Raw genomic sequence first — 23,814 nt, 5'->3', positions numbered from 1 at the left:
CTCCGTCTTGACATCAAACAGGTAAATACATAAATCACCTGGCTGGGCTGGAATGCAGGTAGTTAGTGAAGTGAAGCGCTTCAAATCTACCACCAGGCTGAGACCATGGAGCGCAGTGCGCGTCACACTGTGGCCCTGCAGCTTGTGAGAATGCGCCCCCTGGTGTACTGGCGAATAACTTCGCTTTGTTTTTGTCCAAAAAGCGACCTCTTGTGGACCACAATATTTTCTATCACTCCTCTTTTCCATTCAGCAAATGACATTGGACTTCGTTCTTCTTGACACACCACACTGTTTTATGAAAAAGTGGTTTTATGAAAAAGTCTCTTGCGGTAGTCGTGGCTGGAAATTCAGAGACGAGAAGTCACTTTCTACTCGCTATTTCAACCGAGGAGTTTTACCGATAAACCTCCTTGAATGTAGGTGTGCTACGCATTCCACAGAGGTTAACAGCTGAAGAAACAGAAGTAGTCTACCTATCTGTAGAAAACCAATAGATAAGTAATTTAGTTTGAATAGAAACACTGTATACTGCAGCGTTCCATATCAACACTTTCCAAAATACAACAGCATAATCACTGAGTTGAGCTGAAAAGGGTACTATGACACAGCAACTTAGATTGAGTGAATGGTGCGACATGACAAACTGCAGTTCTTCAAGACGAGACACATTTCATTTATTCTGATACATTACACAAATTAATAAAAGATTTTACATTAATAATAATGATAAAAACAGAAAATAACATTTCAGGGAAATGAACAGAAAGGAAAGACTACATGCCAGAGGTGTTTTAAGGTTTTTGTGGTGCTCATGTGATCTGTAATTTATAATTATTAAAAGATCACAATTTAGGATCAATTTAGTGATACCACCATTCAATACATTTCTTGTCCTTTATAGACCCCTGGTTGATAATCCCTGATAAGCAAAATGAATGGTCCTTATACCACTTTCCGCATCAAACCTTTCGTTTTTCTCCAGAAGGCTTTTGGAGATCATGTTTATAAACATGCATGGGTCCGGGGCTGTTTCAGGTTAACACATTCAATCTGAATCTAACTGCAATCATAATTGTTTTTATAAAATACACAGTAATTACCCAGGAAAGGTACAAAAACACACAGGTACAACCAGGTGTTTGCCCTATAGCTGTGATATGTGAAAACCTCTACCGGAGTCACCTGAGCAGGTTCACAAGAGCCCTGATTGACATTATACAGGAAACACATATTTCCACTTCCTTTCTGAGTTTTAACATGCAGATGGAGAATCCAACAGAACTACACTGTCCATAAACAGCAGGGCACATTGGCCTTATCCTTCTGTTCAAGACAAGTATATATACAGAAAGAAATATATAAAACCATGAGATTAAATAATAATAATCAAAAAACATAATATGGCACAGTTTAGATTTACAGAAAGAAATATAAACCTGATTTATGTTAAAAGTAAGAAACTGTACATTTGAAGGTTTACTGTAACCCACATATGAATGGCGGGTGGACGGTCACCCTGGACAGCCCACCCTCTGGAGAGGAAACGCAGGACAGACACACACTATCCACAGTCTGTAAGACAGGAGTGATTGTAGAGTCGCGGTGGCAGGGCGTGGCCTCAGCAGGTAACCAGGCAACCGACACTGTGAGAAGTCCGGTCTCCTACTGATGACACTATCAAGGGAACTGCGAAAAAGACAGAAAGAAAGCATTACTACACCAACTTCTCTAAAGAGATGCGTGTGAACACACAGTAACTCACTTAAACTCACTTGACTCAGATTCTCAATTAAAATGATCAATTAAAAAACATTAAAACCCGGTCCAGGTCACTGTCATATTAGAGCCGTACCACTGCATATTAACCCACGCACACCTCTGCAGCACAGGAGCTCTGTGCCAGGGAGACTGTCTGTGTGACAGGAGCCCCAGGCACAGGGCTCAGTTCTGCAGTGGATTTTCAGCCTTCAGTGCTTCAGACCAGCATGTTGGAGAACCTGGGTTTACTGCCAAAGGCAGTATTGTTTCAAAGTACAACCTTCAAGGAGAGATACAGCTGCGGTATTTTATCATGTTTTGAAACACAAAAATCTGACACAGAGCTCATTACATTTTAGCACCTTTCACTAATGCGGAACTAACGAAAAAGAGGTATGAGGAAAAAACCCAACTATTTATGAGAAAAATATAAAGCTTTTTTCCACTGCTGTGAACATGTAAAATTTAGAGCTGTACTGTAAAACTGGAAAATCAAAGAGAAACACAGCTGACTGCATTCACTCAGAGAATTCCTCCTACTTTTGACTGGAGCTCCAGCTTATAACAGCACACCTGGACTGCAGTAAGAGTATATTTTAAAGGCCACTGGCTCCCATACAGAGTGACTCGGACCTCAGACAAGCATCCTGGCCTCTGCAGGTCAAAAGCAGAAGAGGAATTCTCTTCCCCCAGCGCCAATACAGAGGCGAGCAGGACGGAGACTCTGCTGATCCTGGAGGAAGGGAATACGCAGCTCAAAGCCACCGACAGGCACATATCGGGCAGCAGCAGGGCCCTCCAGAGGGATCTCCCTCAGTGCAACCACCTGGGCATCTCCAGAAACGGAGTATCATGCTGTATCATCATCCTGCCCAGAATCATGATTATTTTAAAATATAAGAATTCAGGTTTATTCCACACGTTAACCATCATACTGCATGACACACAGCTCACTACACAAATGTTAGATATTCACATCCCACACCGAGCAGGTACCTGCTGCAGCCGCTCAGCCTGCCTGTGCGCGCAGACAGAGGAGTCAGAGGAAACAGTGGAGGTTTTGGTGAGGTCACGGAGTGTGTGTGTGTGTGTGTGTGTGTGTGTGGTTGTGTGTAATGGTGTTCACCTTTTGGGGAGGACTTCATCTCCCAGCTCCAGAGCTTCGGTCTTCAAAGACAGTGATCTCCACCTGGGGAGCCGAGAGTTAAGGAAGGATCTGGAAGCTCTATGGTGCTGCGTCCCCAGCGCACACAGGTGCACACACGGGTACTGCATTAGTCTGCTGTTAACACGCTACTGTGGAACAGTATATGATGTAACACAGTGTCTGATGCTTAAAGGCTCTCCTCAGTGTTCAGGAGAGAGCGCTGCAGCGGTCAGACTGAACGGCTCCGCATTCAAGCTTCAGAGAAACACAGCTGACACACTGCATTCTGGGAGAAAAACAGGCGGGGGGGAGGATGAAGGATACGACTCTCAGGCCTCTCTCGATGGGGTCAGTCAGCAGCAGGCCACGGGGGGCGTAGATTTTGTCGTTCTGTTCCTGGATGTACCTGGCGATCTTCTTCAGAACCTGACAGTTCAAAGAGCAGAAAAATGACGCATCAGAAAAGATGGCCACCAGGTGCCATGCTGTCACGCACACCGAGAACAAGAAGGGTTACTAAAATCTGACAGTCAAAGTGATATAGCTATATATGCGAGCAGGTACAAGACTGACTTGCAACCTTATTGATAACTTAGATTAGTCAGGATCAGTCTCAGACTTTTACACAGTTCCAATTTACCAATCGCATTTAATTAAGAAAAATGGGAGGAGCCTCTGAGGTACTCAGGGTGCTTGGGGGTGGAGCTGTGCTGGGGCGGGGCTTTACGGCTGCTAGGGGGTAGGGCTGTATGGCTACTCAGGGGCGGGGCCGTGCGGGCGCTCGGGGGCGGAGCTCACCTTCTCGTAGTGGGTCTCCATGCACAGGAAGATGGTGTAGGCCGTGACGCAGGCCAGGCAGCCCTCCAGGTAGGACTTCCCCCCAAGCTTCTCCGCCTCTGCGTACAGCGTGTTGAGCGCCCGGATCGTCTCCTCAAACTGCTGTTTATCGATCTGACACACAAGAACAGGTATTATCAGACAGATGCCCTTACACAGCACGCTGGTAAAGCTACCACAGCTACACACGTTTCAACTGTTTCACACTGTAATGAACAACTCCATATGTGTTAAAGGAGCAAGAGAATTTTCAGGACTCCTTGACTGAGAGTTAATACATAATCATAAGAAATAGTTTCCCAGGAACTGGACAGCCCTCGGAATCCCGCTGTCACCATGGCCATAGGTGGGAGGGTCGGGAGAGACATGGCAGCAGGTGAGGGACACCTGAAATGCGCTGCGCTCTGATTCGCCGTGCCTGGGCCTCATGCCAGGGCTGAAAATCTGAGGATTCACTACTGCGCCTCTGAGAGATTTACACCCCCCTCCACAGAAAGATGAAAGCAGAGAGAGGAACCACAGGACGACCCGCAGTGAAACTCCTCTCTCACAGCGATAAATCTGAGCTCCCTCGGGATTCTCCAACATTCCGAATGTAAATTCCCTCAATAAATAAATCAAAAGGAGCTCAGGAAAGCTGGTTATGCAACCGGTGGGATTTGGAAAAACTGCGCTGACCTGAAATACACATAAAGCATAAAACACAGGCTCCTTCCACTGCACTGGGACTCCAATAACAATGAGTAATAAAGTACACATCTCTAATATTAATGCTAAAAAAATCACATCCACACAGCACCTCTCACCCCTCCCAAACACCACCCCGATGTGCAGCCATGCTGGAACAGCACTCCACCCAGGCTGATATAATAACGCAGAAAACCTCGTTATCCTCTCTGACGGGGTGCTTCAGGAGGGTGAGCTCGTTATCCTCTCTGACGGGGTGCTTCAGGAGGGTGAGCTCGTTATCCTCTCTGACGGGGTGCTTCAGGAGGGTGAGCTCGTTATCCTCTCTGACGGGGTGCTTCAGGAGGGTGAGTGCAGCGCCTCTGCAGGCAGTAACACAGCTCTGACAGCCAGGCCCGTCACCGCAGCCCAACGCTGGCCCAACATCACTGCGGCCCGACGTCACCGCGGCCCGACGCTGGCCCAATGCCACTGCGGCCCGACGTCACCGCAGCCCAATGCTGGCCCAGCGTCACTGCCGCCCAAGGTCACCGCGGCCCGACATCACCGCAGCCCAACGCTGGCCCAACATCACTGCGGCCCGACGTCACCGCAGCCAGACGCTGGCCCAATGCCACTGCGGCCCAACACCGGCCCAATGCCACTGCGGCCCAACGTCACCGCAGCCCAATGCTAGCCCAACGTCACTGCGGCCCGAGGTCACCGCGGCCCGACGCTGGCCCAGCGTCACTGCCGCCCGAGGTCACCGCGGCCCGACATCACCGCAGCCCAACGCTGGCCCAACATCACTGCGGCCCGACGTCACCGCGGCCCGACGTCACCGCGGCCCGACACTGGCCCAATGCCACTGTGGCCCAACACCGGCCCAATGCCACTGCGGCCCAACACCGGCCCAATGCCACTGTGGCCCAACACCGGCCCAATGCCACTGTGGCCTAACACCGGCCCAATGCCACTGTGGCCTAACACCGGCCCAATGCCACTGTGGCCCAACACCGGCCCAATGCCACTGCGGCCCAACACCGGCCCAATGCCACTGCGGCCCAACACCGGCCCAATGCCACTGCGGCCCAACACCGGCCCAATGCCACTGTGGCCTAACACCGGCCCAATGCCACCGCAGGGTGGGCCACAGGGTTGGAGGGTAACTCTGACGCAGCAGTCTCGTACCCGCGTTTCCAGCTCTGGGGGAAATTTGGTCTGGAACTGGCATATGGTGCCGCTGGAGTAATCCCTCTGGACAAAGACTTTGGCTGCGATGGCGGCTTGCTGTCGAATGTCCTGCAGGCTGTGTGTCTGGAGAGAGGAGAGGAGGGGAGAGGAGGGGAGAGGAGGAGAGAGGAGGGGAGAGAAGAGAAGAGGAGAGGAAGGGAGAGGAGGAGAGAGGAGGGGAGAGGAATTCACACCTACTGGCAAACCCGGACACACTGAGGACCAATACACAGGCGCATCGCTCAGCTTCACACAGCCAGGATGGGCTTGATCCATTACCAAACCTTCAACCACCACTTTCACCATGACTTTCCCCACACAGTGCCAGCAGCAACAAATCTGACCAATCAACGCTCTTCCAAATCAAAACGATGTAGAGAAACAGAGAGCTTTACATACGGGACTGACAGTTGTTTCAAATGGGAAACATTCATAATACTACTACTACTTATTATAATAATAATATTAATAATGATGATAATAATAATGACGATGATGATAATTATGATAATGTGTTTGCAGGCCTTTTCTATGAGGGGGGAGGGAAGACACTGGCGAAGAGTGAGTCACGGGTGAACACGGCCAAACATCACAGGGAATCTGAGTACAAAAAAGGCACAGAGACCATGAATTTCTTTGTAAACTAATCAGACAAATTATGGAGGCAACAGCATTACTTTCTTGTGACCATGTTTATGAAAGCATGTCCCTCAGTAAGAGTATTTGTTTTAAAAGTCAGTTAATGCGACCTGATGTTGTTCGTAAGGCAGCTTTGATGACCAAAAATAGCAAGTTAGCATTCACACGACATCAAAGCGCTCTGGGGAGCAAATGCAGTTAGCTCGTTAGCCAAGTTAGCAATCTTTCATGTAACAGCTTAAACTTTATTCAGGAAAAACCCCGTATGCCTGCCCAGTGTAACATTCAACTAACCCATTAGGGGAGGTCGTAATTTGTAGCGTTATAAACAACTGTCAATCAAGTACCAAATAACATTTACTTTACCTAAAGCATGCAAAAAAAAATCATAAAGCATCGCACCGGCTACATTGCTATTCAGGGTTATGATACGAAAAGCTAACATCAGTTAGCGAGACAGCTACTGTTAGTAAGACAGAACGTCGCATCCACCTGTTGAACACCTGGGCTGTCTGTTTTGTGGATGCCTGAACCTGGCAAAGTACGCGAATCTGAGACACTGCTAACCAGCTACCAGATTAAAATACATAATCATACAATACAAAAAATGTAGAGAGCTAAAGGCGGATACTTCAACAATTAGATATAAGCCAGCCTTAACCAGCGAACTGTAAGACACATCATTAGCTAGCTAGCTGGCTAGCTTCCTGATTTCTGGGTCACGAAACCTCTCAGTGAACTTTAACGTTACCAATATCAACACCAGTCACCGTTATTATAAACTCAGCAGCTCAGATGAACACTGCCTCTGATCAAATATTGACATTCGCCGATCAGAAAAAAACAAAATCAAGGTTGTATTTTCAGTGTATCCTCCCTTACCTCCGCCATGTTAAAGTCCCTCCCGCTTCCGTCTTGGCCAGTGTGCTACCCGTAAAGAAATCCTATGAGAAACTGCGTCCGCAGATAAGTTGTTCCGCGTACCAACTTGCACCCGGAGGCATTTGGAACCGGAGGAGCTGCCTCTTGTTTTCAGGCATCTGTGAGCTGCTCAAATGAAGCGCCCATCCTCCAGTGCTTGTTAGTTTCACTGTAGTCCGCTGTGGGGCTTGTGGTCTGGAAAACAGGCACCTCAGGCCTGTTGTGTGTTGGAGCATTTTATTCATGACCCCCCAGCGCTCCTGCGTGAGCGCAGAGGTTGCCGTGGTGTCACAAGCATAATATGGAATTTTGAATTCCAAAAAGCAAGGATGTAAAAACGGGGAAAGCATAACAAGTCAGCAGTGTAGCAGTGTAACAGTGTAGCAGTGTCCGTCACCCCGGAGAAGCAGCTTAGCACATAAATAGCAGCCATAGCTGACCTGAGCAGACCACTGAATGCACTGTGACACGCAGTTGCCTGTATTTTTCCCGGCCAATGGCAGGAGCATGAGAGCCTCCGTCTGTGCAGTGCACTCACAGCTGAGAAGCAGGGCGTGACGTCTCTGCTTTCTGCTGCATCCTGCAACGCTTTGTTTCATGTTTGTTTTAGGCTCGGTTTCTCTCTATTAAAGGAATCAATCAAACCGTACGGCTTCCTCCGCTGCCTCAGACCCACTGCATTGTGGTGTTAGTTAGGTACAAATGGCCTTAAAAAATCAGCCTGTATGTTACCCCCATTGAAAAGAGGACAGGGACTACGCCACAGGAAAAGACTGTGGAATTTAATTTACATCAGCCCTTTGCCCAGGGGGGCAGGGCTATGACAGAAATGATTTTCACTATTGAGTATCCAATTGGGGAGCAAATACTTTGAAGGGGCGGGGCTTTATCCAAGGCATTACAATGATTCCGCTGGTTGATCCAAAGGCACACTTGCATCTGACAAACACCCCTGGGCTTGGCTATAGGCGTCACATACAGCATACATGCCTATCACATTGGCAAAAATGGCTCCTTCTCTTGAATCTCTTCCCTCAGACTCCATTCTGAAAGTCCCCTAGTGGCCCATAATGACAGATAATAAATGCCTGATGAGCAGCTTTTGGAAGAAAGGGAGGAGGAGCTGAACAAACAAAAAGCCTGGCCCCAGGTCTGCCTGTGGGACGCAGTAACACTCCAGCCCCAGCTGAAATCTCTGCGGCTCGGGCTGAAATATCTGAGTGCTGCGTTATCCCACATCCAGCAGCTCATTAACCTCCGATTAAGGCTGCTGCTCGTAGCTGTAAATGACTGCATGTGAAAGGAGGTGGCTGTGTTTCTGTGCAGAAAACCGCTTTGAAAACTTCAACACCCACTGGCCTCAGAAAGCAGCTCTGGCAGACATTTAAAGAGGTGCATTATGTGGTCCTAAACGTCGCGAACATTTATTTTATTAGCTGTTTAATTTCCTGTTGGGAATGCTTTTTATCTGTTTGTTGCTTTTTAGTCCTTCAGCTGAGTCATTCTGTCCCATGACTACAGCCCCCCCACCCAGCCCCCATCCCCCCACCCCCCCGCAGATCTCTGCAGATCTCTTCTCCTCAATGCCTGGGACACTTAAGCTGTCCCAAATACTGCACCATGTTTTGGAAATATGTCACTTTTAATACAAAGTGCAGAATTGCTTTGTTGGTAATTTGTTGGTTGAACAAATTGTAAAGGTTGTAGCAGTGAGTCTTCCTGCCTGTGCCATCAAACCCCTACAACTGAGGCAGAATGCAGCTGCATGACTTGTCTACAATCTCCCTAGATGTGGTCAAGTTACTTCCCTCTTCACCTTGCTTCATTGGCTTCCTGTTATCACTTGCATCAGGTTCAAAACCTTGGTGCTGGCATACAGGACAGTGAACGGAAAAGCCCCTTCATACCTATGATCAGTCTTCAAACACTGTGTTCCATCAAGATCTCAACGCTCTGCAACTATGGGGCAGCTGACTGCCCTGACCCGACGGGGGCGCTCCCCTCAGAGGGGTCGCACAACTTAACTTGTGGTTGGGCTTGAACAGTGTTATGCTCACACTCACTGTTTTGGGAGTGTTGTTAACCTGGTCTGACACTGTTGCTCGGTTAAATTGAACGGATACATTTAAGTTCTTTTGTGCTGGCAGTTGCTCTGGATAACAGCGTCTGCTAAATACATGTAATATAATGTAAAGTAATGGTAATTACCTATTGTGTGCATTCATCTACACTGTGTCTACTGTGATAGGATCTGGGGGCGGTGTCTTGGCCGCAGCCTTGGCAATGGTTGAGTACTGGATATGGAATTTGCGCTGGACCATCTTTTTTAAACTTGAGGGTGTTTGTGATTGAGCAGAACTTGTATTTAGGGTGTTTTCTGTGTTTCTGCAACAGCTGTCTGCATGCCTTCAAATGCCTAATCAAGTGGACCTCATATTCCATTGATGAAAAACAACCACATTTATTGCTTCCCTCTGTTTCCCCACTGAAATGTTTCAGTTCAGAGGAAACATGCTGAGGCAGAAGAGACATGAAAGGCTTGTGCTAACCACACGGAGGGGAATGAGGAGGGTGTTTACTTCTCCAAACCACCTCCACTCAAACAGGCCAAATTTCAAACAGCTTTCCTGGCCTCTGTGTGTCCTCAGAGTCCTTTAGGAATGGATTCAGATCTCATGTTTACTGTGGTCAGAAAATACAAAAAAACATTTCTCTCTCTTACGAAATGTTTTCATTTTTTAACTCATACAACATGCATTATTGCCAAACATCATTCCTAGAAATATCTGTCTTAAGAGTCACCAGCACCCAGCTGAAGCAGAATTCTCTGTCAGTCTCATTGTCATATCTCTGTATGTCTCATGGCTAGGAAGACAGACAATGATGAACTGCAAAGGCATCACAGATATTCTCGCACTGATCAGTGTGATAGATGCTTTTGCATTTTCCAACATGATGCATGGATGTGCTGAGTTCAGGGACTTTCTGTGCCTGGATGTGTATTTTGATACACTTATGAAGACATCATTGGGCAAGTCATATCTCAAGGAAGACTGTTTTCTGAGCTATTCGTCAACCGTGGCACCAAAAGAAACTGTATAATCAGACGGTCTAGTCCCAGCTCTACAGTGGGAATGAGGGTATAATGGGGTATAATGAGCCAGTCTGGTTCCAGCTCTATAGTCAAAACAAAGTTTAAGAGGAGCCTAGTTAGAGCTGCATCAGTCTTTAGTTGGTCTTGGTCTTTAGTTTGTGTTTGTGTTAAAATGTTACATGTTTTAAGGCCCCTCTGTCTTCAGTCCAATTGAGATCTCTCAATAGCAAATCACATTTCATCAATAGCATCCAAAGTCTTCTTGTAATTGAGACTGTCTTATCAGCCAGCCATTGGTTAGCAGGCCAGACCTGCCCAATCAGAGGTGCAGTAATTACAGGTGGGGCTGCTGCTGGGGGCATGTTTTGGGAGCAGGTGGTGCCTGTGCTCAAGGGTGGGTTTCCTTGTGGGGTTTTTTTTTTTTGAATAAATGATTTGATTCTATTTTGGTAAGTTTCTTCTGTTCATTTTTGTCAGAGGCATCAGCCAGTTTCCCCACAGTCTTATTTAGGAAGTTACCCATAAATAATTATGAATTTCCATGCAGTGGGTGAAGGACAGAAGAGCAAATGATTTTGGAGGGAAAACGCCAGCTTGTCTGGTTTCTGTGTAGCCTGGGATGAGATTGATCACTATGCACTGGCCCCACGATACAGCAGTTTTTTTCTAGGGGCCACTGTGGATATCTATTGGCCTTAGTATTGATGGCACAAGAAAAACTAAACTCCAGCAGAGATGTGGAGGTCTAACGGGATGCAGCATGTTGGTGAGTGATTGCTGTAGGCGCTCTTGGCTACGCCTTGAGAGAGAAAAGCCAACGGCTTGTTTGTTTTGCCATTTTTCTCCCCCTTTATAAATCATGCTGACACTTCTGGCTAGGAAGAGATGGCAGGCTGCAGTGGAGGCCCAGGGGGACCACTGAGATCCGGGACTGAGGTTTTGGCGGACAGGGATCGCCCGCTGAGTTTGGGACTCCAGAGATTCTCCGTGTGTCTGTCTGAAGCCAGGGTCTCCGCACCGCTGGCGAGACGTTCCGTGGTTTGGCGCGCAGAGCTCAATTAATTAGAGACCATGTGCTGGTTGAAATTTTTCGTTCAGAGATCATCTGGGATATACATCTTAAATTAATTAAAAAGTCCGGTCCCGAAATATTCATCCCATTCTTTAAAAAGTGTTATTTTTGCTGGACATATGTTTTCAGGTGGGAAACGATATGTCGACGGGGCTTCTCCTCTAAATGCTGAATATTAGACCTATACATTATTAAACTCCTGCAAAATACACGATTAACTTCAAAACTACCACACGGTTAAATCCCATGTGATGTGGCATTTCTACAATCGTAATTTTCGATAGAACCTACCGCACCAGTTGATATAAACACGGCTTACGTTGTCACTACATAAATGTGCATCGAGAAAAGTTTCACTTTAAACTGTCACACGACTTGAGCCCAGATCGCACGTCATCAGAGATGATCAGACTTGTCAGACAACAATGGAAACAGACGTAAACCCAGTATAGATACTAAGTCTCATCGAATAGGCGAACTAAGGCAATTGAACCGTATTCTTCATGAAGATGAATTCGTCAGTAGCGCACTACCCTCGCTTCATAACTACATTTGTTTCTTTAGGTTTTACTCTATTACTTTGTATTATTCTTTCGCAGTTATGTGGATTTTTCTAGTGATATTGAAACAATAATCTGTAATTACAGGGTTACGCAACTAACATCTGTCTAACTCTATAGTCATTGGTCAATTAGACTCATGCCAAGTACACTCGTGTGAAGAAATCTACACTAGTAGGCTACACTCGTGAGAAAAAATCTAATGTTTTTTAAATTTACGGTTTGTATTTAAAGACGAACAAGAATATTCTTGCGTCTCTCATTAACTTAAAGTAATGCAAACTATAAATATTGTTTAAGCGCAGGCCTTTTGTTGGTGAGTGATTGATTGAAATTCTCCGAAAAAAAAAACTTTTTTACACCCACACATTTCATTGTCGCAAATCAACAACATAAACTATTTTTGTGTCTGTTCAGTGTCGGTTTACTGACACGCCAGCCGCTGGTTTCTCCCTCCCGCTGCAGATTTACAATAAGTAACTCGTCTTCCAAGAGCTCATGATTTATACGGGCTGGAATGCAGAGGAGCGAAGCAGCCGCAACTTCGGGGAAGAGGCAGACGCGGGAGTCCAGGTAATTGTTCCAGTCCTTTGACATGCGTTATCACCCAGAACTGTATCAAATTGGTGGAAAAAAAAACCCTTGTCAGAAAAATGCAAACCTTGCCTGGGGGCGCCGCTATTACCGATTGGGTAATTGAGCATTTTGATTGACACAAATGCCAAAAAGACGCAGACGCTCTCTGATTGGCCGGATCGGTCTTCACAGTCTCCTCGTGTTCGCGGACTCGGTCAGTGTGCGCAGTTGCGATGTCGTCACCTCGTCGGGCGGAGGACCGAGTCAGTTGAAACAGCGCAGAACTGGGCGTCTGCGGCGCACAGACAGCGCTCCGAGCAGCGGCGCGACAGCAGCTCCTCCCTCGTGTTGCGCGACTGCTAACGGCTCAGCACCAGGCTCGGACACGGTCCCGCGTTCCCGTCTACTCTCCACAGCCTGCTCCCTTCAGCTGTACTTTTGCGCTGTAGACTTTTCTCCCACAGAGACTATGAAGTTGTGCTTTTTCTCCTCGTGGTTCTGGAGACCCATGTCCTTGGCTCTGGCGCTGGTCCTGGTGTCTGCCTTCAGCAGGGCGTCTGAGTACGAGTACCTGGGCTGGCGTTCGGGGCAGGTGAGTGGCGGGCGCAGCTACGGCAAGCCCCTGCAGTGCCTGGACATCCCGGAGGACCTGAAGCTGTGTCACAGTGTGGGCTACGGCCAGATGCTGCTGCCCAACCTGCTGGAGCACGAGACCATGGCGGAGGTGCGGCAACAGGCGGGCAGCTGGGTGCCGCTGGTGCACAAGGGCTGCCACCCGGGCACGCAGGTGCTGCTGTGCTCACTCTTTGCCCCCGTGTGCCTGGACCGGCCCCTGCCTCCCTGCCGCTGGCTGTGTGAGGCTGTGAGGGAGGGCTGTGCCCCCATCATGGAGGCCTTCGGCTTCCCCTGGCCCGAAATGCTTGCCTGTGACAAGTTCCCCCAGGACGACGTCTGCATCGCCATGACCAACGCCAGCACCACCCAGCCCACCCAGCTCTCAGGTGAGCCTGCTTCCCTCCTCCCTCTCTTATTCACCTCTCTTTCTCTCTATCACCTCTCTCTGTCTCCCCTCCTTTGCACTCTCTCCTCTCTCTCCCCTCTCCTCTTTCTCTGTCTCCTCTCTCTCTCCTTTCTCTCTCTCTCTGTAAGCTCTTTCTCTCCTCTCTCTTCTCTGTCTAAGTCGACGTGTTGCAGCTTTTGAAACATGCACAAAGCATTTGTGAAAGTGTAGCTTGTTGCTGTTATAAAAAAGGAATAATATGTGAGTGATAGTTAATGTAAATCAGTAAAACTGTTAAATGGCATCCTTTCAAACTGAATAACAGCTCATACAGTTATACCCAAGTATGAACTGATCTGCGAGCATTACAATCAGGTTTAAATCATTTGAAAAATCTTTGAAGATGCTTCCACCTCATTAGTTTGTACTGTAAGATGCCAGAACAAACTGTGTATTTACAGGTAGCTATTTCTAATTTTCAGATTTTCAGATGTTTTTACATTTGTAAAAGTTGCCAAGCAACAGAAAAGTAGTGGTTTGAAAAAAGAAAAAAGATAAAGTGAAAAAATCAGCAAGTGACATCATCAGCAAGACTTGAATAACCTCATTTTACAGCAGGGTTTCCATAACAACCAGCCTACCCCTCTCCCCAGCAGAGAAACTGCTACAATTACAACCAATCAGAGGGTCCCCAGCCTTGGCCACCCCCCCACACCCACACACACACCACACACACACACACACACACACACACACACACACACACACACGCTTTCAGTAGTTTGGGTGATTGGCACCTGGGTGTGACCCACCTCTTCCCGCGGCTGGCTCCTGAAGGCAGTCTCAGGAGCCGAGGTTTGAGAGGAGTGCGAGAGGCGTGTGTTTCCAAGGCTGTGATCGCATAACCAAACCTGCCATTAACGCCATTCTGTGGATTCTCCATGACAAACCGATATTCTGTCACTGTGTAGAGACGACAGCAGTCATTTCAGCAGTTTCAGCTCAGAGCTGCTTGTCGCCCATCACACCTGACTGCCACGCATTGTGAGAGAGATCACAGGTGGGTTAGTGCAGTGGATGTAGGTGTGCTGTAAGACTGAGGAAGGGGCACTTGCTTGGAGTTGATCCCCACAGAGAGAGGTTGGCACACAATGTGGCTGCTGTGTCAGTCTGTCTGTCCATCGGTCCTGTCCATCCACAGTGTCCCCCTCTCCTGGCCTGGTGCCTCGTGACTCTGATCTTATGCTGATTAATGAGCCCTGTTGGAAGGTGTCAGGCGGCGCCTAAGGGTTTCCTGTGTTCCCCACAGCATGCAGGTTTAACGGCTGTTTCAGGCCCCTGCAGCGGCTCGTTCCGCTGCGGTATTGCATGTCACGCAGTAACAGCGGAACTGTGCAGCGCAGCCGCAGAAACCAGGAGCAGCGCATGCAAACATACCGCACCCCGCCGGACACACCTCGCAATCTCACGCTCATCTCTGCACTGCTATCCCAGAACGCACTGCTCAGCTCTGTGATCGGGTGGGGCACAGAGGCCTAATTATGGGCCCTTTAAACTCAGCACAAACCCGAAACCTTTTGTTCTGGGTGTTATTTTTGTTGTGGTTGTAGCCCTGCTTGCTGTGTGACTGCAGTGTGTGTGTGTCAGACGTGTGTGTGTGTGTGTGTGTGTGTGTGTGTGTGAGCTCCCAGCTTCGCAGGGCGTCCCTCGGGGGAACACCAGGCTGAAACTGCGAGGCGCAGCAGAGCACAGTAAATGACAGAGAGTTTCCATGCCGTCGTCAAGCAAACACACCTACAGTAACAACAATAATACGTATGATTAATAAATCCTGAGCAGTATCGGGTAATGCACATAATTATTATCATAAGCTGCTTTGTATGTATAGAACTGATTCCAGAAATGAAGGTAAGACAAAGATAATTATTTTAACACAGAGAAGATTACAATTAAAACACCAGTTACAATGCTCATAAAATAAGTAATAAAATAGTAAGAACAGACGCTGTTATGAAATAAGAAGATGGTGATAAAGTGAAACAGCCATAGAAGCCTAAAGCAGGGCAGACCAGCACTCTGCTCGAACCCGAGACCGCCGCTCTCCTCTACCCACAGCCTCCTCCTGTCTCCCCTGCAGGCCCCACCTCCGTCTGCCCCCCATGTGACAACGAGATGAAAACAGAGGCCATCCTGGAGCACAGGTGTGCGAGCGAGTTTGGTAGGTACAGCCGGGAGCTGTCTCTCCTGGGGGGGTCGTCCCTTCATCGGTCACAGGACACTGTGAAGGGACGCAGGATAGCACACTCCCTCTGCTCTGGCAGCCAACCCATATTTATTCACATAGAATTTAGGTGCTCCGTGATTCCAGGTGTCTGTTTTTATGTGCTATCCTTCATAAGCCATCCCAGGCCTCCTCTGAGGGGGAAAATTTTCAAATCGATTCTCATGTGAGGTAGGTTTGGCAAGAAATCAGAACCTCCCGGTTTGCCCGTGTGTCTGAATTTTTCCGCCCTCGGATGCTGAGACGTACTTTTGGATGAAGAGAACTTTGGCTGAATGAAAAAGAGGCTCAATAGTCAGAATGAGAGAAACATGCAAAAGCGAGACCCAAATTACAGAGCAACTGTGTCATCTCCACAGACAAGGCCATGTCATGATCAAATTAACCAAAAGCAATCATTTTTTTATTTTAAGACTTCCTCTGGACTAGTTAAATGTGATTGTGGGAGAACATACAGATGTCTTTGATTACAGAAGAATTTATTAGTCTGACATGATTTAAGGCATTTTGGCACAAAGCAACGTGGCAAATTCTGCCTGTACTCTACAGGTTTGGAGGGACGGGTTGGCTGAGGAAAGCGAGGCGTACCTTTCTGTGCTGTTAGGGGCAGGGGCGGATACATCTCTGCCAGAAATCCTTTTGGCTGTCACCTGTCAATGAACAGTATAATTTCTTTGATTACCTAGAAAAGTAGGCAATAAAACCAGTTCCTGTAAGAGTGGTGTAAGAGTATTTATGAGCTCCCAAAAGTAACAGCGGTCTGCCATGTCGTCTTTCTGTTGTAACTACTATCACTATTCACAATGGCACCAACAATAAGCATAAACTATGAGAAATCAATGAACATGTTTTGTGCAGGCAACTAGGAAAGTGATGCAATGAGGTAGTCAAGACTTATGACAAGAATGATTTTAAATGTGGCTGAAAGTTTCACCGTCTGGACAGGTTTACTCACTGAGAGAACACCTTTTCCCCTGTAAAATCAGGATGCAGGGGTACAACCTGCAGTGTCTCCACCTGTGCGGCCCGCAGGAATGATTTTCTATAGATGCCTTGTATGCATTTAGTTATTTACATCAATTTTCATTTTTCATTTTTTTAATCAGTTTTGGCTGAGTTCAACAAAAATCTTTGAAAAGAAAAAAAAACAGCTTTTTATTATTCATAGCTTTTTGGATGGAAAAATGATGCTTAAATGCATGATTTTTTTATTTTGGTGTGGGATGCCAAGTTAGCAAAATTAATTCCTTGTTGTTGCATTGGTTGGTTTACAAGGAGTCCATGGTGTTTTAGAGAAACTTGTGGGTGTGGTTTTTAGGAAAGTAATTAAGAGATCAGATACATTAATTTTGTATTCATGTTGCTGGAAACAGTTTGGCCATGAATCAAGAAAACACCCAAACAACTACAACACACAAGAGAAAACAGAATTAAAATTCAAACGCATGACTGGGTTTCAGTGTTTGACGAGCACAGACCTGATCTACACAACTCAGCAACGAAAACAACCAGGAACAATAATCAAGCAAGAAGCTGCTAAAGCAGGGATTACAGCTGGTGCGTCTGACACTGCAGACTCTGGGAAAATCTGGGCTTCCTGAGATCATTAGCAGTAAATGAGGTGTTGCTGTAGTTTGGGGTTTGGCTGTTGATGGTTAGTTTGCATGGCTGTGGTCTGGTGTCATGTGGGTGTGTGTGGCAGGGCGGTCTCTCCGGAGCGGGCGTGGCACTGTGCCAGGGTGCGGGCCACCCAGCCGGTCATCAGAGCGTAGCGGGAGGCAGTGTGTCACCATGCAGCGACGTGATTTCAGTGCATCGACTCCAGCCTCTGGAGGATTGATGCATAGACCCTGCACCACCATTACATACAGACGCTCTTATCCAAATGCAACTTACACAGGTTACAGTTTTATCCATTAATACAGCTGGATATTCACTCAGGTAATTCTGGGTTAAGAACCTTGCCCAAGGGCACAGCAGCAGTGTCCCAGCGGGGGACTGAAAACACAAAATGGGAAACAAATTGAGAAAAATAGGAAACCGTGGATAGTTGGAATCCTCAGATGGTACACCTGTGGCTGGAACTGGATTGATGTTCAGTCATTATGAGGCTGAAGGATTGAGCTCTGTGTGTCGTGACATCAGATTCTAATGCTGTTTGTTTTTTGGGAAAAGCTGTGAGTGTATGTGAGGCAAGCATCCTGCACTCAGAAAGGTGTGGAGGCAGAGCTGTCCTCTCTCACATCTGCAAAGTAGGTTCTGCAGCAGAGCCGAGGAGTGAGTCAGGCCTGGGAAAGCCCTCTGAGAAAAGCTTCCTTTAAGACCTCCTTCGGTGTTATTTACTGACTATCAGATGAGGCCCGAGACAGCTGTTTTTCCAAAGAAAACATACAGCCAAAACTCTGTGTTCAGCGCTCAGTTAAAAAAGTTCTGCAGGACAGAAATTCTACCAGCAAAATTATTTATGTTTGCTGAAGTTCCCTTTCTGACACAGAACACATTCATCCAATCAAATGTTTGGAAACGAAAGGAGTTTGTGCTGCATGCCCACCGGCGGCCTGTGCAGAGGAGCTGAGCCTTTCTGTGCTTTCGCTGGCTGATAACTGATCCATACAGGAGAGGTGAATTAAAAACCATTTGCCATGACATTATCATCAAAGCCTTTGCCTTTGATTAGCCTACATTTACATGCTATCCAGGTACACAGTATATATTTCAGTGAAGCTGTTCAGTTCAACCTCCTCATTATGGAATCAGGCCTGCAGTCTTTGCCTGAAAACCCGCAGCTCCCTCAGGACTGCCCCCTACTGACAGTCCTCAGCACTGCTCCCTGCTGTTGGCCCTCCGTACTGTCCCCTACTGACTGCACCCCACTGACAGCCCTCAGTACTGCCCCCCACTGACCCCCCTCAGTACTGCCCCCCGCTGACGGCCCCCAGTACTGCCCCCTGCTAATGGCCCCCTTCTGCCCCTCTGATGTTTCAGTCATCAAGGCGAAGGTGAAGGAGGCTCGGCAGCAGGGCTCTGACCGCCAGGTGACTCTTGAGAGGAAGAGGAGGCTGATGAACCGCGGCGCGCTGAAGAAGAAGGACCTGAAGAAGCTGGTTCTTTACCTGAAAAACGGCGCTGACTGCCCTTGCCAGCAGCTGGAGCAGCTGGGCAAGACCTACCTGATCATGGGCCGCAAGGTGGACGAGCAGTACCTGCTGACCGGCATCCACAGCTGGGACACCTCCAGCGCGGAGTTCCGCAAGGCCCTGAGGATGCTGAAGAGGCACACCTGCCCAGGGTTCGAGGCTGTCTTCAAATGATCACATCTCAAGATGCCTAAGAACTTGAAAAAAGTATCTTTCTTTACTCTGTCATTAAAAAAGAAAAATACATATACATACAGTTGTACAAATATGCATATTGGATCCTTGTAGTGAATGTCTCTGATGATTGATAGAATTGCTTTTCCTTTACTTTTGATTAATGCGATCTGCAGCTGTGACTGTGTCCCACCTGACGCACCTGTGCGGATGCTTCTCTTGGGTATCCATGGAAACCTGTTCCGGCAGGTTCTGCCTGTGACTGTGTTCCTTCAGACAGCTGCCAAGCTCACAGGCCAGGCAGCATATTTTCCCTTCACCACATTTAGCAGATGTTCTCATCCAGAGCGGCTTACACACGGCACAGTTTTCACGTTATCCATTTACACAGTTGGATATTTAACTTTAGAAATTCTGGGTTTAGTACGTTGCCCAAGGGTACAGCAGCAGTGCCCCAGTGGGGAATCGAACCTGTATCCTTTCGGTTATGAGTCCTGTTCTTCACAACTATGCCACACTGCTGAAACACATTCAGGTTCATATCTAAGCGTACTGCCCGATCCTGATTCCTTCCAGGCTCTGTTGCTTTCTGTCATACTCAGAAACCTCACACAGATTACAAAAGCAATGTCTGGCAGTACCCCTGCCTTATTTCATATAGTTTCACACAATTTAGTATGTCCATCCAGGAATAAGCAGACATTAATGCAGTTATGAATTTCTGTCACAGATGTCATTTATGCGGTGTGTAACACAGCAGTGGGTTGGTGTGTGCTTGCAGGTGGGGTGTGTTTCACTCGATGCCTCCTGTGAGAGGCAACTGAACAGCATAGTCATGGCTTTCCTTTAAAAATTTGCTGTCCTTTGTCTGGGCTGGATTTAGGAATTTTCTGAGTTTGTTTTAAATTAAGTGGCAACATAACTGTTGTGAAATAATGTCAATTTTTAAATGTCAAGTTTAATGTCAAGTTTAAACATGCACCAAGTTCTGTTTGTGCCACATTCTTTACTTACCTGTTTTACTCAGGTAAGGTCAGGCTATTAAATGTTTAACAATATTCCCAGATGCTGCCATTTGCCATCATTCTCCTGGTTCTGACCCAGAGCCTAGAGTACATGGGACGTTTTGATTTATTTCAATCACAGAGCACCCCAAAACACCAACCTTTCAGAAATAAAATGGAATAAACCCATCATGTCCCACCTCACCCACCTCACCCCACCACACCCCACCTCACCCCACCTCACCCCACCACACCCCACCGCGCCCCACCGCACCCCACCTCACCCCACCACACCCCACCACGCCACCTTTATTTCTGTATTCCTCAGATAAATGGTATATTTTAAACTACACCATCTCTAGATTGGATTGCATAGATTGGATGATGAAGATTTTGATTGGGCCATCTGCTGACAACAAGCTTTTTAGCAAACATTTTTAAGCTATATCATTTTGTCACACTATTTGATGGTGAAGTAAATCACCTTTACACCAGTATCAATGTTTAAGAGGCAGGTTACTGTAATAATTACCACAATAACCTCAGAGTCTACAGAGATACAACCAAATGCAATTCTTAAGTCAGTCAATGAAAAACAGCTTGGAATGTCTTCTACTGCTCTCTGCCCATATTCTTCAGTGTGAATCAGACAAACAAGTCTTTCATTTTCATATTAATTATGGCCAGTAATGTCCTCAATGTCCTTCCTTTCTGTGCAAAAATAAATATGTTAAAGCTACATGAACTGAGCAAAGAAAAACAAAGGCTGATATCGCATCGCCCTTGCCAAGTATCTCCTGAAAAAGAATCCAGCACTGGCCTAGACCACTGGAAGAGAAGCAATATTCATAAATGTTTTTGGAGTGTCCTCAGGTCACCTCCTCTCTGGCAGAATGGCTGCCAAAAACACTATGATCCCATTTAGTGTCTATTTAAAATAGACGGAATGCATATTATAGCAAGTAATACCTTCATATAATTAATAAATTGGCAAATAATTTAGAATATAAATGTAGAGCTGGGTTGTGTTCAGACTATGATTCATTCCTGCTTTGTGGTGAGCGGACAGGGCTCCAGCTGTCACTGGACATGCTGGTTATGGTAATGTAAGTATGTGGATCTTCAGATAGCTGTCTGGCTAGCAGCGTTTTTCCACATGGTGTCTGTAACATTCCGGGTTTCCAGTGTTATCCTATGAGCAAGACGGCCTTCTAGGCCCAACATGCCATATTGTCATGGTGACAGTCTGTCAGTCTGGCTGAACCAATGGCTGGTAGTCCAGCCAGCTCTGTACATCAGCGGAGGAAATGTGAGCATAGCAGGGGACTAGCTATGCCACTTTTTAGGAAGCACTAGTTACAGCAAAATCCTGTCAAAATCCTGTCAAAATCTGGCATTGGCTGGCATCTGGGAATTTGCTTGGACTTTCTTAATGAAGAAACCATTTTCTTTCAGTTCTTTTCTATTCTAGAGTTCACAGTCACAGACCTGAAATGAGTTAGATCTCAAATTGTTATTTTTTTTTCCCCCAGAAAAGCCACCCCCTCTTATTATAACACAGATTTCTCTGTCCATCAATCACAATTTGCCCTTAGCCCTGCCACCTCAGTCATAGCTGTATATAGCGTGCAAGCTTCACACTGAATACTCCAAAGCATTTCGATGCTCATAATTAACAGGGTGGACAGAGGCTCGCTGTTCCTGAACCTGGTAGTTTTTTTTATAAGTGCTTTTTACCAAAAAAGATAAACACCATGATGTGATATTATGTCTGTTCGCCCATTTTATTTTCTCAGCAGCAAAGTCTTCAGCTTTGTGCAGAGTGGTGCTTCCTCCGTGGCTCGGAGGTGGGCTGCCCGATCGCAGAATTCTCTGCTCATTTAGCACGACCTGACAGCAAATACAGTTTACCTGTAACATAACTACAACATGGGCTTTATTCCAGATGCTGTCCCATTCGTGAAATTACAGTGAACATTAATTACGTCATAGCAATTCTCCTTTAATGGAGGGGAAACATTAAAAAGACAAGATTATGAAGGTTGTAATACAGGGAATCTCAGAATGTAACGGTTACAACGCCAGTTTGTCTGTTGAAACTTATGTCAATAAAGCACCTTTTTTCTATAGCGAATGCTCTGCCTTTTCTTAAGTTCTCTTTGAGTATATCATGAAAAGATAAAATGTTACGCACTCCCCTCCACTGACAGTATGTGGTATTACAACTCTCTAAACAGGAACTCGTAAGTCGTTCCCTGGAACCACATGCTCTCATTCGTGAAGCGGCCAGACAGCTTCCCCGTTCGTTGCTTACGGTTTTTCTAGCCCTAGTGGTAGACAACATGTTGCGGTTTTAACTTCGCAGCCAGAAAACCTGAAGGTTGCATTAATTTCACTGAAAAATTACGATTTCACATTTGATACAATGCAATCGTCTTTACCACCAAGTTGTTCATATATCTTGAGCTGTCACTATTTGATGTAGTGTAGTTAAAATACCGTAGTAGAACTTAGCCTACGTATACTCAGCAATTAACTACATATGATTCAGAACTAACAGGAATCCAGTGAGTCAGAAAATATCTCTACAATTGTCTTATAGATGCATAACTTGCCATCTGTTTCTAGTATTAGCCATCTTGTGTTACCGTTGATATGGTCATTCCATAAATTTTGTGAACCAGAACGGACCAGCAGTACTATATTCTTCGGTAATTATATTTACTGTCCAGAAGAGGGCAGTATCTCTCTCTCACTCTCAATGTAGTGACATAAAGCTCACAGCAATTCGGAGGTAGATACGTACGTACAATTCATTCATGTGTATTCTATTAAAAAGGTTGCAGTGATTTCAATGAAAATTGCGACTTCCAGTTTAATTCAATGCAACAGCCTTTACCAATAATCTGCTGGTGTATCCTGTGCTGTGTGGTTGAAAGGTCTACAGTTAAAATCTATCAGTAGAATTTAGGTATAGTCAGCAATGAGCTACATGTGATCCAGAACTAACAGGAATCCAGTGACTCATTAAACAACCTGATCCTGGATATTAATCTGTAAGACCACCTGTCTTACAGATGCTTAACTTGCCATCTGTACCACCACACCCAAACACACACTACTACACTCCCACACCCAAACACACTACTACACTATCACACCCAAACACACACCATTACACCACCACACCCAAACACACACTACTACACTACCACATCCAAACATACACTACTACACTAGCACACACAAACACACTACTACACTATCACACCCAAACACACACCGTTACACCACCACACACAAACACACACTACAACGCTACCACACCCAAACACACTACTACACTATCACACCCAAACACACTACTACACTATCACACCCAAACACACTACTACACTAGCACACACAGCACTCCTGGGAGGTAAGCAGCACACTCACAGTCCTGAGCATAAAACTGCTCTTTCCTGAAACGAAGTGGCTTTGCGGTGGATTTGAATTAATTTTCCATAGAGAGGGAGAGAAAATGAGGGAGAAAGCGGGCAAGTGAATGAGAGCATCATTACAGAAAATAGGCCAGGACCAGAAGCTCTTAGGCGATTCAGATGAAAATGGCAGAAGAGATTGCAGGGATACAAAAGAGCCTATTTTTACAGCCAAAATTTTCTCTCAAGAACATTTTGCTATTTTGTCAAACCCTGCAGGGCCAATACAG

The 23,814-nt window shown here is 46.4% G+C and overlaps 2 protein-coding genes across 2 annotated transcripts; one reads left to right on the top strand and one right to left on the bottom strand.

Moving 5' to 3' along the window:
- Positions 1 to 1,425: 1,425 nt before the first annotated feature.
- Positions 1,426 to 7,241, bottom strand: LOC118777428 (golgin subfamily A member 7-like). Its single transcript, XM_036528312.1, has 6 exons — positions 7,166 to 7,241; positions 5,603 to 5,728; positions 3,707 to 3,859; positions 3,233 to 3,334; positions 2,888 to 2,950; positions 1,426 to 1,689 (listed from the first exon to the last, which is right to left on the bottom strand). The coding sequence occupies exons 1-5, from the start codon at positions 7,172 to 7,174 to the stop codon at positions 2,903 to 2,905; spliced, it is 438 nt and encodes a 145-aa protein (XP_036384205.1). The 5' UTR covers positions 7,175 to 7,241; the 3' UTR covers positions 1,426 to 1,689; positions 2,888 to 2,902.
- Positions 7,242 to 12,975: 5,734 nt separating this feature from the next.
- On the top strand, positions 12,976 to 19,098 carry LOC118778479 (secreted frizzled-related protein 1-like). The gene is made up of 3 exons (XM_036530011.1): positions 12,976 to 13,507; positions 15,644 to 15,724; positions 18,773 to 19,098. The coding sequence occupies exons 1-3, from the start codon at positions 12,976 to 12,978 to the stop codon at positions 19,096 to 19,098; spliced, it is 939 nt and encodes a 312-aa protein (XP_036385904.1).
- Positions 19,099 to 23,814: the final 4,716 nt, after the last annotated feature.

Source organism: Megalops cyprinoides, chromosome 5, assembly GCF_013368585.1.
Source record: "Megalops cyprinoides isolate fMegCyp1 chromosome 5, fMegCyp1.pri, whole genome shotgun sequence".
Classification (NCBI taxonomy): Eukaryota; Metazoa; Chordata; class Actinopteri; order Elopiformes; family Megalopidae; genus Megalops; species Megalops cyprinoides.
Note: the sequence above shows the minus strand (reverse complement) of the source record. Positions and strands in the feature narration are given on the sequence as shown.

What these genes read in the sequence shown, in the direction of transcription:
- LOC118777428 (XM_036528312.1), bottom strand. An exon ending in TGGAGACCCACTACGAGAAG is followed by an intron (nt 3,335 to 3,706) that starts GTGAGCTCCGCC and finishes TTGAACTGTCAG; the next exon opens with GTTCTGAAGAAGATCGCCAG. An exon ending in TCGAGAGAGGCCTGAGAGTC is followed by an intron (nt 2,951 to 3,232) that starts GTATCCTTCATC and finishes TCGGCTCCCCAG; the next exon opens with GTGGAGATCACTGTCTTTGA.
- LOC118778479 (XM_036530011.1), top strand. Translation starts at nt 12,976, where the DNA reads ATGAAGTTGTGCTTTTTCTCCTCGTGGTTCTGGAGACCCATGTCCTTG. An exon ending in CCAGCCCACCCAGCTCTCAG is followed by an intron (nt 13,508 to 15,643) that starts GTGAGCCTGCTT and finishes TCTCCCCTGCAG; the next exon opens with GCCCCACCTCCGTCTGCCCC. An exon ending in CAGGTGTGCGAGCGAGTTTG is followed by an intron (nt 15,725 to 18,772) that starts GTAGGTACAGCC and finishes CTGATGTTTCAG; the next exon opens with TCATCAAGGCGAAGGTGAAG.